The sequence below is a fragment of the Eutrigla gurnardus genome (assembly GCF_963514095.1).
Source record: "Eutrigla gurnardus genome assembly, chromosome: 8".
Taxonomy (NCBI): domain Eukaryota; kingdom Metazoa; phylum Chordata; class Actinopteri; order Perciformes; family Triglidae; genus Eutrigla; species Eutrigla gurnardus.
The window spans coordinates 27,647,660-27,663,022 of record NC_139922.1 but is presented as its reverse complement, the minus strand read 5'-3'; the positions used below and the strand labels follow the sequence as shown (position 1 = coordinate 27,663,022).

The 15,363-nt window shown below is 43.5% G+C and overlaps 1 protein-coding gene across 1 annotated transcript in view; it reads right to left on the bottom strand.

The window, feature by feature from the left end:
- LOC311017551 (acid-sensing ion channel 1-like) overlaps nt 1-15,363 on the bottom strand; it is a 38,537-nt gene that overhangs the window by 2,265 nt on the left and 20,909 nt on the right. Inside the window, exons 3-4 of the mRNA XM_084015973.1 lie at nt 1,155-1,305; nt 425-552 (exon numbers count right to left, since the gene is read on the bottom strand). Of these exons, the coding sequence (XP_083872099.1) occupies nt 425-552; nt 1,155-1,305 (279 nt within the window). The remainder of the gene's footprint in view (nt 1-424; nt 553-1,154; nt 1,306-15,363) is intronic.

Sequence of the window (15,363 nt, the reverse complement as noted above, 5' to 3'; positions counted from 1 at the left end):
TAGTCCTTTAATAAAAGATAAAAAAAAAAGCCTGTTGTGAGCGTATTGTGAAAATTCAGGAGTTGAAAAGTAAATTCAGGCAAATAAAGAATAAACATCCTGAATCAAAAATAAAAGATGCTGCCAAGTACAAATCATGCAAATACTAAATACTAAATCAAATTTAGTTTTATTCTGTTTCTAATAAATACACAAGTGATTATAGTTTTGGCTATTTATTCTATTCCATAAGTTCTGAGGAGCATTGCTAAAAAAAAAGTGTAACAGGTCAAGAAGGTGGAGCAGTAAAACGAGGATACAGGTTTTAAACAAACACCACTCGGTGTGTGTGTGTGTGTGTGTGTGTATGTGTGTGTGTGTGTGTGTGTGTGTGTGTGTGAGTGTGTGTGTGAGAAGATAATCAAAGTGCTAAACGGTTTCCTACCCTCTGTTCCTGACACGACACGAACGTCTGAAACCCGGGCGCCACTCCAAACCCCAGCTGGTCAATGAAGGACGGCTCGTCCTGACTGTGGATCTGAACTTTGATCCCGGCTTCAAATGAAGTCTCATCTGCAGGAAGTTAGAGAGTTGAATGAGAATAAACATGAACATCACACTGTTTATTAGATATGTAATCTATATATCTACTTTCGGCCTTACATAGTTTGACATTTTAAGTACATTTTTTAGATCACTATTCTCATTTTACCCCCAAAACCATGTATATCAACATTTGCAGATTTTTTAATTTGAATGTTTTCTGCTTAACTGAAGGTGTAAAATGTTCCTTTATTTATTGAGAATATTCTTCTAATAAGAAATGATTTAAAAAGCTCCTCAGATCAGCTTGATGACGCATCGTCACTGAAGCTGAAACGGCTGTTTTTCTGACCTCATTAAAGTCGACTCTTTGGCGAAGCGCGTCTGTCACAGGAGAGCAACGCTACAAACATCTGATTATCTTAAAGAACATTATGTATTGCTGCATACAGCTGCCGGCAGTGTATAAAGGAGTTCAAATAAACTCCACCTTAAACATCTAGAGCAGTAAAATGCAACATAAACATTAATGCAGCAATAATATTAATCCAGAAACATCATAGAAACACTGACTACATAATAGAGTACTTTTAAAAGTAGCAATACTACACTGATACGGATTGATACCTCACCTGTTTCTCCCCAGATAGGAAGGTATTCATCCTGCTGAATGTCCAGCATGAGCTCCAGTCCATTACCCATACCTCCCTTGGTGGTGATGAGGGGCGAGCGTCCATCGCCGCCGGCGTTGAAGGTGTAACACTTCCCGTAGCGAGTGAACACCTGGGAGACACACGAGAGAGAAAACGTCCTACACATGCTTTTCCACAGGGGGGCAGTGTTTGACTTCATTTCTGGTGTCTGTGTGTGTGTGTGTGTGTGTGTGTGCGTGTGTGTGTGTGTGTGTGTGTGTGTGTGTGTGTGTGTGTGTGAGAGAGAGAGACAGATAGTATGAGGGAAGAAGAGGATGTGTGACAAGAAGAGAAAGAAAAAAAGAGAGTGGAAGAGAAAGAGGTTATGCAATCAACCCAGCGAGGTGATGGAGACGAGCAGACTGGTGGTTCAACGATCCCCTGGCATCCTCTTTATGGCACTTTATAATGAACCTGATGTTGCCATGGTGACCAAGCATCCCAGCCATTAAGAATGTAGCCTCTTGAATTTTTTAAGGAATGCCGAGATGCTATGATTGAGAGCTGCGTGAGAAATTGTTGTGGAAAAATGAATCTGCCCAATAAAGATCAACAACCAGGATCAGCTTTTTCTCCGAGGTTTATTCCACTAAGTATTCTCATCTGCAGAGGAGGGACTGGTCACCCCTGCCTTCTGATGCAAAGGTTCAGAATCAGCAGGAACGACCCTGAGTCCAACAACAGTCCCCCTTTTAAGGAGGAGGAACCAAAGGACGGATCATGTCCTATCTTACAAAGACAAGATGTACAGGCAAGGTCAAGATTTACAGAACACAGGCGTCATAGTCCTGAAATTATCTTATGTCAATGTGGCACTCATGTTCATATCATCTACAAACAGGCATTCATTTTCGTCATAGCATAACAGTCAGATGAGGAGATGCGGATCGAGTCAGCCTGACAAATATTCTGATTATAAAGTGCAAACATCCAAAATTCCCATTACAGAGTCAAGCAAAGTGTGGGATAGTGTACGAATACAAAGAGTGGCGACGAGAGTTCATCTCGCACTCGTGGGTTTATGAGTGTTGTGTGTCGTATGAGTCACGTTACCCATGCGGGGAGAATAAGGGAGAGAGTCGGAGAGCGGCGAGCGTCGGAGAGCGGCGACGTTAAGTGAAAGAGACAGAAAGGGGGATGGAGGGGGGGAGAAAGGGAGGATTTTTGCTGACAACGCTCGAAGGAGGCCATTGTTCAGAGTTATGGCCCAGTATGACATATCGAAGATGAGTAAAGAACAAATCAACCAAGTAATTGTTGAGAGAAAGGGTTCGGCTCCTGCCACGGGCACGTTGGACAATATTTCCATTTCCATCGATCATGTTAAGTCAGTGAGAGACGGCTGGTTGCAGGAGCAAGAAATCAATTCGGTGCCATCGAAAAAGACAAATGAAAAGCGAGCAAACAGACAATGTGTGTGGACTCGTCTTCACTCGTACCGACAGACCTGCTGGTGTTTGTTTCAACAGCTAGCCGCTCTATGAGGGCTGAAGACACCAGCTCACCTATCGCCTCACACCCTTCACCTTATCAAAGCCGCCATCGACCATTTCAGCAACCTACGAAAGCCGACAACCGAACATTCGCACCCACTTCACACCGTGATTGGACAGCTGTGTGGAGGCGAGAAAAAAAGGCTTTGAACTTCTAATATAAGCTCTCTTTTTTTCATGTGTGCGAGTTAAATTCCCTGCAGGAGAGCCGGCCGGAGACTTAAGTGTTTAACGAATCCAAATGAGCTGATGCAAAATGAAAAAGTCAGGATCAAATGAATCATTAGGAATCATTAGGATTCATCCTTTCTTCACAAAATTAGTTGTTGAGATTTTTCAGTGGTGGACCGACCGACCCATAGACCGACCCATAGACCGGTCAATAGACTGACTCATAGACCGACCCATAGACCGGTCAATAGACTGACTCATAGACCGACCAATAGACCGACCCATAGACCGGTCAATAGACCGACCCATAGACCGACCAATAGACCAACCCATAGACCGATCAATAGACCAACCCATAGACCGATCAATAGACCGACCCATAGACCGACCAATAGACCGACCCATAGACCGATCAATAGACCGACCCATAGACCGACCAATAGACCAACCCATAGACCGATCAATAGACCAACCCATAGACCGATCAATAGACCAACCCATAGACCGATCAATAGACTGACTCATAGACCGACCAATAGACTGACCCATAGACCGATCAATAGACCAACCCATAGACCGATCAATAGACCAACCCATAGACCGATCAATAGACTGACTCATAGACCGACCAATAGACTGACCCATAGACCGATCAATAGACCAACCCATAGACCGATCAATAGACCAACCCATAGACCGATCAATAGACTGACTCATAGACCGACCAATAGACTGACCCATAGACCGACCCATAGACGGTCCAATAGACCAACCCATAGACCGACCCATAGACTGCCCAATAGACCGACCCATAGACCGACCAATAGACTGACCCATAGACCGACCAATAGACTGACCCATAGACCGTGCAATAGACTGACCAATTGATGGACCCATAGACCGTCCAATAGACCGACCCATATACCATCCAATAGACCGACCCATAGACCGACCAATAGACTGACCCGTAGACCAACCAATGGGCCGACCCATAGACGACCAATAGACTGACCCATAGACCAACCAATGGACCGACCCATAGACCGTCCAATAGACTGACCCATAGACCGTCCAATAGACCGACCCATAGACGACCAATAGACTGACCTGTAGACCAACCAATAGACCAACCCATAGACTGTCTAATAGAATGACCCATAGATCAACCAATACACCGACCAATAGCCTGTCGAATAGACCAACCAAATAGATCATCCAATAGACTGACCCGTAGACCGTCCAATAGACCGACCCGTAGACCAACCAATGGATCGACCCATAGACTGACCAAATGACCAACCCATAGACCGTCCAATAGAATGACCCATAGACCAACCAATAGACCGACCAATAGCCTGTCGAATAGACCAACCAAATAGATCATCCAATAGACCGACCCATAGACAGTACTGAATTGATTAAAATAATGGTATCTGATACCAGATCAGCATACTGTCACGATACACGATCTAGCTGTTTGAGTCAATATGGAACCGATATCCGATATCTGTATTGTGAATCTAGAACTAACCCAGTTGTCAGAGAGGTGTCAGAATGGCCTTACTTACTTACTTAGGCTGCCCTTACTGTACAACATAAATAAATCAATTGTTACATAAATGTAAAGTCCGTGTGCCTGAAGGGAACACGATGTTCACCAGCCCCCCGATCAATACACCGAGGTGAGGTGGTGTTGGATCACAGCTGTTCCTCGCCTCTCGTTGAATAACTGATGTGACAGAGGTGGTAAGAGTGAAAACATGTATAATGCACAGCGCACATATACTGCCGACTGCTTGTTCGGCTCGTTACGAGGAATCAATAAATGATCGCGCACATATGGAGAAAAAAAAGCTTTTCCACAGCAGGAATCACACGGAAAACACGAGGGAAGATGCTCGACAAGAAGTTCTCAGATATCTGAAAGCAAAAAGTTCAGTTGATTGTCACAAATACGCTTTTATCACTTTTTTAGCGTTACTGAGGTACTTCAAAAAAATCTATTTTTTCTCTCCACAACTCAAAACATTACTTACCGACTGCAGTTTACACAGGCTATAATCTTCAAAGCTCCACGATCAATAAGACTGTCACTCACTCACAATTTCCCATGTATTGAAAAGCACTCTGCTGTAATTAATCATTATGCACATAATTATACATATGTTTTTTAGAGCCACATCAGGCTTTTGAAAGAATCTCCAAACCACAAATCCATGCACTTTCCCCACCAATTTGGCGAAGTCTTTGCAGTCTGGGAGCTACTAAAACAGGTCTCAGCAGGTTCAATCCATTAGTGCTCTGTTGTTTTATGGGGATGTTTTCAAAGATTTTAAGGCCGTCTCCATTAAGTGCCAACACTTTCACTGTTATTATGGCGTACGCTTAAACAGCTATCACTGGAGAGAGGGAGAAGAAAGAAGCTATTTAAATGCAGCCAGCGGACAGCGGACCGCGGTGACCGGCACTAAAATGTATCTTGTTGCATCTTAGTGTGCATCTTGTGTAATTTAGGACTCGTAATCCGAGAAGGATTTCAGTCGACCTCCGTGCCTTCACACATGAATGAACTTTATGGAATGCTAGATCATGATATATTTCATTGTCGACATTTTCGAGGGTAGATATTTCACTTAGAAGCAAAAACTTGTGATGGTGCTCGAAGAAATGTGACCAAAGTCAATAAGAAACACCGGGTGGGAACCATGAATGGTCGAAGAGATTTAATAGCAAATCCATCTCGTGGTTGTTGAGACATTTCAGTCAACAACACACTTCCACGATTACTCCGCCGGCGTGCTGTGTGTGTGTTAAAACCAAAGGAAATCAGTGAAGCTACAAGCCGATAAAGGCAGCGTGGACCGGTGACTAATTACAGTTTACGATCTTTGTGATGCGTGAACTCGCAATCGGAGCGCTAACGTCTGCAGCGCAAAGGTAAGCAAAGGCATCAGAGCCAAATCGAACCTCCCTCCTCTGTTTGGGTCTGAATGAATCGCTGACTCACCACGCTAATAAACAGACTTGGGGTGGAACAAAGAAACTCTCCAAAGAGAAAATAAGCTATAGGCAGGGGATTGAAAGCCAGAGGCACAGTGGAGTGTGTGTGTGTGTGTGTGATAATGATGCCCTGAACATGGAATCAGATCCTGACTCACTGATGGTCGAAATGAAGTCAAGACCAGAGGCAGAACAGAATAGGTGGAAGCGAAACCGCGGGGCTCCTCGGGGAGGATGGATAACTAAAAGGCTTCATAGAGAAACTCTTTCTCTTAATTAGAGAGACGACCAAAGGCCCTCCCGTACTGACAAAACACCCGAAGTAACAGCTGCAGGAATATCGGCCTTCTTTGTGCTTGTTGTTTCAAAATGGAAAATAAAAAAGACTTGCTTTATATTTGCACTATATTTCATATATTGTTGGACTGATTAGCGGCCGATCCCCCACTTTGGTCCCAACTGAAATATCTAGATTTTTGGCTGGATTGCAATTTTCTGCGTTCATGGTCCCCAGAGGATGAAGCTCTGTGATTTTGTTGATCCCTCGACTTTTCCTTGAAGGATGTCTCTAGAACTATTGGATTGAAATAGCAGTTGTGATTGTCAAATGACCAGGTGGCAACCTCCGCTTCTGAGAAGTAAAGCCAATGCAGATGTGCCTTAAACTTGCGTTCTCTGCTGACCATCAGGGGGCAACGCCTCTGGTGCCAAAAAGAAGTCAGACTTCAACACTTTGCTGTAAAGTTGACCTTAATTTTGTTCACAGCTTTGCACCAGAATCCAGATTGATCCAGAACCATTAAGTCCGTCAGATCCACCTGTCACTTCTCCACAGTCCAAATATGGTCGTTTCCTTTCACTGGTTGCAAAGATTCTAATATATTAGTATTTTTTGTAGGGAATATTTTCAGGAGTCGGCTATAGCAGACTTTGTCCACACAGCCAGTGCATCCTTTGAATATTTGACCAGTATCCTGCAGAACCGTAAAGGAGGTCAAATTCAGAATAATGAATAAGAATCGATCATGCAAATCAAGACGATCATGCCCGGAGCGTTGACTCTTGGATGACACCTTGGGGGCGGTGCAGGACTGCAGGGCAGGACCATGAAATGATCTCCTAATCGGCTCAGACGGCCAGCCCTCCTGACTTTATTGACACCAGGGGAGAAGAGAGGGGACATGAGCTAAACCTTTCCAGTGCTGCCGGAAAATGAGTCTGAAATCCCTTTAAATGTCAGAATTCAATATTTCTAGGCAGTCTCCGTCCTGCTTTATCTGCTCCTCAATAGATGAAATATCATTAAAAACGTCCACCAATGTTGCGGGGGGATTTTTTTTATATTTGGGATTTCTACCACCTCCTCCCACACAATAGGAATATTTCCAACCCTCCAACGCTTCCTTCCTCTCCGGTCTGCATCACTCTTCCTTCCCTTGTGTCTCCCGAGCTACGATGTTCTTTCCCCCCGTGGACTCCTCTCCATCTCCTGCCGCACTTCCCTCCCCGCCCTTCCATCATTTGATGAATATTTCACAGGCCAGTAGAGACAGTCGTCCTCCTCCTCGCCTATTCTCAGACGCCGTCCGGGCTCTCAGTACCTATCACCTTCAGAGACGATAGCATCATACCGCCGGCCGAGGGGCACCTCAGGAGACCGGAGGAGGAGTGGGGAGCGTATCACACAAAGAAAAATGGAAGCGTGTATTCACTTAAGTTATGAACGCCTCACAGAACCGGCTCCATCTAAAAGAATCAGGACTGTGCTGACCTCAGCGCCAGGCACAGCATGACAGAGTGAATTTGAAATGTGGGTCAAATCAGGCAGGTGTTATGATATGAGGTAAGGACATCCTGCAGGTGAGTGGAGAGCTATAGCCTGTATGGATGCATGATGATGCTGTCCAGCGGTGGAAGAAGTACTCTTTACTAGAGTACTTATACAACAATTAAAAAACACTTCATTACAAGTACTAGTCCAGCGTTCATAATCCTACTTCCCTAACCTAAGTATGGAAGTATTAACGGCAAAATGTACTTTGAATAAGTAAAGTAGTTTTAGGGTGAAAAAATTGTCCCACGACTGATTCATAATCATAATAATAATAATACATGTTATAGCCCTGCTCCAGATGCTCATAGCTGCTTTTTATTACATTTAGTCTATATATCACATTATTATAGACACCTCATACACATCTGACACATGATACGGAGCCATAAAGTTGACACTGACTGAAAAAAGTGATTCATAAAGTGATATGGTTTTTCTTAATCTGAAAAGTAACCATTAATGCAGTGTAAAAAGTATGATATCTCATCTCATCTTCAACCGCTTATCCGGTGTCGGGTAAAGTATGATATTTCACTTGGAAATGTAGTGAAGTAGAAATTAAAAAAAAGAGTGAAAAATGGAAATGCAAAGATCTGCAAAAAGTACAGTGCTCAAGTTAATTTGATTTAATATGATTTTCCCTCACTGCGTAGAGAACAAGTGTCTTCCACTTTAGCACTATAGGTTGTCACAAATCAAAACGATTGCCGCAACTGCAGCAAAGTATTAAAACTTGTTATTACTTCCTGCAGTTTCGAGCAACAGTCTTTATGCCAGCCTGATGAAGCGAAGAAAAGAGGGGATGCCGTCTTTCCAGGGATCAGTAAATCATTTATCAGCAAAGTCATTAGTAACAACCTTTAACACGTTTTAGAGCTGAAACAATTACTCGATAAATCCTTTAATCAATCACCAGAAAATCTACATATTCTGGGATTTAGACGTCACCTTTGGCTCTGCGAAAACTTCAACCAGCATTTTCTCACTACTTTTGGCATTTTATTGCCCAAATGATTAATGAACAAATCCAGAAAAATAGCTTAAATTGGCAGCAACATCACTTAGATGGATGTGGCATATATATCCTAATCAGCAGAGATTTAAAGAGAGGAAAGACAGAAACAAACAGAGGTGATTTGCAACAAAACAACGTAACAGCTGATCAAGTGGAGGCAGCAGAGCCTGCGGGTTGCTATCTGTCTCCGAGGACAACTAATTGTTGGTTTAATGCAATCCCTGGTCTCTGTGGTGGATGGACTTGCAGCAGCAACACACTGAGAGGAAATCAGGCCCCGAGGGAAGCGTTCCCTGGGATTCTTCTCACCTGCTTTTTCAACTAAATGAGAGGACTTTTGTTCAAAAGCAACTTTTTAAATAACTAAAACAAATGCCTGCAGTGCCGGAGCCTGTTGGTGAATAATGAAAAGTCTTGTGAGTTTGGTCGGTCGACACAAATGTCTTTGAATTATCGGTTCACATTCATTCAGAGACGACCCCCCCGCCGCCTCTTATTCTCTCCCAAGTGACCAAAAGTCGAGTCCAGTGAGATGGTTAGGCCATGTGATATAGGAGATATAATTATACCAGATAAAACAGCTCTAAGGCCGTTTAAAAGTACTTGCACTGCTTGCAAATTGTGACATATAACATTAATCTCAGCATCATCCCCCACTCTCCGTCCTGTGTGCCAGCCTCCTCTACATTTATCAATCTTCACCATCGCCTACAAATCTCCTGCTTGTGCCGGTCGTACGCAGAAAGCCCACGCTCGGCATGCTGGGCATGCAGAGAGGCCGTCGCTGCTGCTACAGTGGCTGTGCTATAACTCCAAGTGTGCGACGCCCTCCTGCCACGCACAGCTGAGCAAACATGGAGGGATAAACAGCCCCGGGGCCCAGTCGGGCCCTTAACACAGCTGAAGGCACTTTAAGTAGCAGACAGCAGGGTTAACTAGGATCCAATCCTCCTGGCTTCGAGTACAATGTGTAGGTTGTGCAAGGGGGGGAAGGATATCTGCATGTGCCATGCAAACAGAGGCAACATGAATTTGACCATATGAGCATATGTGTAAAAGGACATTCTAATTAAGCACACTGCAAGTCTATGTCAAGCCTCTCTGGGTTTGCGTTTCCCTGACAACAGCAAAAAGACGAGGCCATCGTTGGGGCGGCTGGCGTCCCTAATAAATAGTTTTTTTCTAGCTTTGTCCCGTAATGTGACGGCACCACCATCTGCATTTATTTTTCATGATGAAAACGATGCCAAAGCTCAAAAGGTCACCAAAAAAGAGAAACTTAAAAATAACCCAAAAGAAATGGATACATTTTTGAAAGTCCAGTTTGTTTTTCTCCAGCTTACTATATATTGTATAACACGCTAATTAATCCAAATCATATCATCATATACTATACAGTTTGATAAGAAATAAACAGCCTCATCGTACCATCAGGTCACCAGCAGTGCCTTTAAAATGTTAAAACTGCAACACAGCTTTGAGAAATATCAAGAATATAATAAAGACATTATATAAAGCTGTGTGAAACGAGTGCAGATGCAAAACTGATGAATTGGACCACGGTAACCAAATAAACTGGGACTGAAATCATTTCTATACTTATTACATTATGTATATATTGCCTTGCAATCATCTTATCTGTTGTTATGGGCTAAGAAAGCTGGATTTCCATGACCTATAAACACAACTTCTATCTGATGTTGACGAGACCAAGTAACCATAACAACCACTCTACGAATTAGACTCGTGAAATAATCCGATAAAGGAAAATTCAGCTTGTCAGCATAATACATTTTGATATAATAACTAAATTTTGAGCTACAAACAAAATATTCCATATGATATTCCATGACTTGACCCCCAAAAATGATCAAATCCCCTGACTTTCCATACATTCCCTGAGCCGAGGGAACAGGACAGTCGAGACAGATCTCTATGTATAATCTCTACGTGCCCAATAATGACGGGTCATTTCAGGAGGGTTAAATTAAAGTCTGCAGAGTCCAAGAGAGAATGTGAAGGACATACCATTAGCTGTGATAGGTGGTTGATGAAATACTTCTGGCTTGGGGCCGTCTGTCGGGTACAGTATGTACGAGTGTGTGTGTGTGTGTGTTTCACTATTTGAATATTTAAATTCTCCTGGATGTCTCCTCGGTGCATGTCTAATCATATGCATTGTATGATAATGAGCCGTAATCACCTTCCAGCAGGAGGGAGGGAAATTCATTTAGCAAAGCCCCCAAAAAGAGAGGTTGTCATTTCACCCAACACCTGACGTGAACTCTCTTAACGGCGCCAGAAGGCTCTCCAAACTTTGCACATTCATCCACGACCGTTCTCATGATTTACGCCGACCCGGATCGATACCGTCTTCGGGCGTTTAATTAAATTGTGTATCACGGTTAAAGTTACTTTTAATGACTTCCTCCCCCCCCTGATCTGAAGCAGACTAAATAAGTCTGCTTCATAAAAATAAAAAAAAGACGCTTTACAAGAGTCCCCGATCCTCTTCTTCCTCTCAGGGTTGCTGTTGTCCGCTGTGAGACACAAAATGGACACAAACGCTGTGTGTCATATCCAGGGAAAAGCCACATAAATAAGTCAAAGACAGGATGTTCTTTGGTGAGATGAAGACGGTACATTAAGAACGCACATATAAGTCAGAGGGCAACAGTGAACATACGTGCAGAAATGCACAATGGGGGGGATGATGTGTGACATACATACATCTCCAATCCCTCTGGACAAACACACTCATGTATAGTTGAGTTGCACAATAGAGTACTCATAGATGTATTTCAGGAACAGCTCCATGATTCAACATCTGAGAGGCTGGAATGAAGTAGATGAGCCCCTCAGGGGGGTGAGCTGGGACCGGCTCGTACAGCAGATCTGCCCCAGGATGGAGACTGTTTAGCGGCCAATGTGTGTGTGTGTGTGTGTGTGTGTGTGTGTGTGTGTGGGGGGGGGGTTGTGAAGGAAGCCATCATTAACTGACCTCTTCTCTTCCCCGCACAGGCGAACAAACCCCTCTTTCATCAACCAGCCTTTTCATTTTGCTATTCCCAAAACACCACCCGGTGGTGAAGGTGGAACACATTCACTACGGGTCTGCTGTCACACCTTTTTTTTTGTTTTTCTGGTGCAGTTTAGAGGGCGGGAAAAGAGCCAGGAGAGAGAAACGAGGCCCCAGGGCTTTTTCACACCGTGCTCAGAGGAATCCGCTGAGGCTTTAGATTGACCAGCCGGTCGCACGCTGTTGCTGAACACCGAGGGATTCGTTCATTCCGCGGATGTAAGTGCATGTAAGCGACTCCCGACACTACCTGCCCCATCTCAAAGCGACAGCAAAGGAAGATTCAGGCTGGATAACAAACAGCACGCACAAAGGCCAACCTGTCGGACAACACACCATGAATCCTGTATGAAGGGACACAAACTGCAGTAGAATTAACTGAATTACAAGTGATTTGAATCAATGTTTTTATATCAATGTGCCAATGACAATGTGAAGATAATAGAAGGTGTTCTTGTTACTTTATTTTCTATTGTTGGAGATATGTACTTATGAAAGTACATTTGGTTATGTATAATTAGTAGTGTATAAAGGGTAGGATTAAATAAGCTCATGCTTCTTCCTTTTCTTATATTATTTTTACTGCTTTAACTATTTTGTTTTGTTTGTTTTGTATTACTCCCATGTTCGAAATAAAATCATTAATTCAACGCCTCCCTTTAGCTCGATACAGTTTTCAAACCTTCAACCTTCAAACTTTCCCTTTTGGTTCAAACTCAACAAACTTTCAGGGTTGTTTTAAAAATCTAAAAACCGACAAAGTGACAAAGTCAGAAATTAGCTGGTGAACAAAACGGAGCATTTAGGATCTAAAGAGCCCCATATTTCCTCCTGGAGTTGTTGAAGGCAAAAAACTAAACTAAAAGAGAGTCGATAGCGGTCATAGGTTCATCAGGCGGTCATAAAGACTCGGCTGCTCCGAACCTGCAGGACTTGCTAACGAGTTTTGCCGTCAACTTCAATTAAACGTGCCGTTTTTTAATACTTTACTGCAGTTGCGGCGGTCGTTAAACGGCACATAACTACATGCTCTGTGTCTTACGACTCCTCCATCAATTGAATGGCAGAGCCGTGGGGAGTTTTATTAAAGAGCTCGTCATGCCTTTCACAGAAGCAGAGCTCAGACGGCGGTCGGAGCGGATTAGAAGATACGTTTTGAAAGTCGTTAGATGAATGTTTCTTCTTTTTAAGGATAGCCTTACATGTCCGTACCCTCTGGCCGCCTCGGATTCTTTATTTTTTTTATTTTTTTGCTACTTCTATTTTGGAGAAACCAAAAAAAAAGAAAATGTGTTTTACTTTCAGGAGGAACGAGGCATAGTTCATTTTTGTGTTAGTGCAGAGTGTTTGAAAGAATCAATCCTCTTTTGATTTGCTTCACGCTGTGTTTGTTTCCTTGCTTGTTTAGATGGAAGTGTGTGTGTGTGTGTGTGTGTGTGTGTCCTGCTGTGTCCTGTCAGAGAGAAAAGGACAGCAATGACAAATAGCAAACATGTACTACATGTACGCCGCTTTTTCATCCCTTTCTGCAATCAAGTATAACCTTGACGTGTATTTGAATGTATTGTTTATAGTTTTTTCTTATTAAAAGGAAGGAAAAAAGGTTGTTTGTTATATCTGAAATGCTCCTTTTGGTCTCGCTGGCTGGAGCGGCGTTTTGGTGTCTCTGTATGACTGACAGCAGCCGGCAGGCCGAGTGCATTGATGTTTAAAGAGAACTGAACCTGGCGTCGGAGGAGCTGGTCATTCCTAGGAAGCTGCTCAGTGGCACACAGGCAGCAACCTCCAGTTCTGAAAAGTGAAGCCAATGCGGAAGTGCCTTAAATGTGCATTCTCTCTGCTGGCCATCAGGGGGCGACTCCTCTATATCCACAAAGTAATAATCTCAATAATCTCAGTAAACATGAGTTTATGGTCTCAATCTCTAGTTTCAAGTCTTCTTCCATCCAGCATGATGTTCATTTAGTACATTATGGTCCATTTAGAGTCCACCAGACCAGAAAGCAGGGGATGCTTTAGGGGGCGGGGCTACCTTGGCAGAGGTACTGCATTGAAGAGTTAGGACGCCAGCATCTAAACAAATGTGACCGTTGCGGTCGTTTCTCGTGTGTAGAAGGAAGCTGACTGACTGTCGAGCCTGTGTGTGACTGTCCATCTAAAGAGACGGAGAACCATGACACCATGAAACCAAAGCAAACTTTCTTATAACACAGGACAAGTGATTTACAGATATGTTTTCTGCTGAAGCAGATAAGAGAAAATAATGTGTGTGCAGCCAGACCTGTTCTGTCAAATGAGCCTGAAAGAAAGTCAAAATCATTCCAGAACTTTGCATAGTTGCCATGTTCTCTGCAAAAAAAAAAAACGTGACAGCGTTCAGGGAGGTTGAATGTTATATGCTTGGATACACTGACCCGCATTGTAGTGTTCAGAAGCTGGTTGAAAATATGCACTTTCCTGGGAACGAAGCCCGATAAAAAAAACCGCTGTGACTGAGCGCAGAACTATCTAAGGCCATTTGCAAAACATAAAAAAAAAATTGGAAGCTGTTAGATTAATAAGAGAAATAATTTTAAACAATATTTCACAAAACCAGTGAATGATGGTGGGGAGCATCTATAAACAGAGGCATTACAATCTGTGATAAACGGATATGAAATTGATTTGCATCTGTAAAAGATTGTCTCATATGAATTATTTCTCCCTCGAATGGCTTTTATGGATTTCAATGTTTTTTTCTTATCAGTTTGTCAAATGGTGCATGAAAGAAAATCGTCTGCTGTGCTTTTTCACTGGGAACTGGTTCATTTTAGCAATCCCACTGAGCTCACAGCGAGTGAGTAGTACCAGTGAAACTTGAGGGTTGGGTCTGTGCTGCATCCTAACAGGCTGAGGTTGCCACGGTGACCTAAAAACGGTGATACCAGGAGGCTAACGCCTCGTTTGGACATGGATCCTACAGCGGGGGGTGGGGGTTGTCAAATCCTTGCCAGAGTGCATCCGTCTGTGTTGTTTTTTCTGCGAGTGAAGATTGTGTTTTTGTTGGGAATCCTACAGAGACGGGAAATAAAAAGAAACACTGCAGTCATCTTCCTCGCCTGGAGGAGCAGCTCAGGTCTGAGGCTCCGCTAATGAGACGCATCATTCAGCGGAGACGCCGTTCTTCTTATGGGAACGCACGATGCAATCAAATGATGACTTGATGAGCGCCTCGATGCTGCGCCAAACAGGCGTCGCTCTCTCCGGAGCAGATGCACGGGAAACTGAGGTCACGTTTGTAAAGTTCAGGTGAGGATTGTGTGAGTTCTCTGGAGGGGAACGGAGGAGGAGGGAGGAGGATCAACGTGGAGACATGTTGTTGTCCATAATGGGCCTGGCTGCAAATAAACAAAATAAAAACTCCTTCATATGTTACACCTGACCACACTGGCGTCCCCTGAGGGCTCGACAGCAGCGGTGTACCGTATCCACGGCGACCATTCATCCCAACTCGACAGTGGAGCTGCTTGTTTACAGGAACACGAAGGACACTTTCCTGAAAAACAAGATGAAAAGCC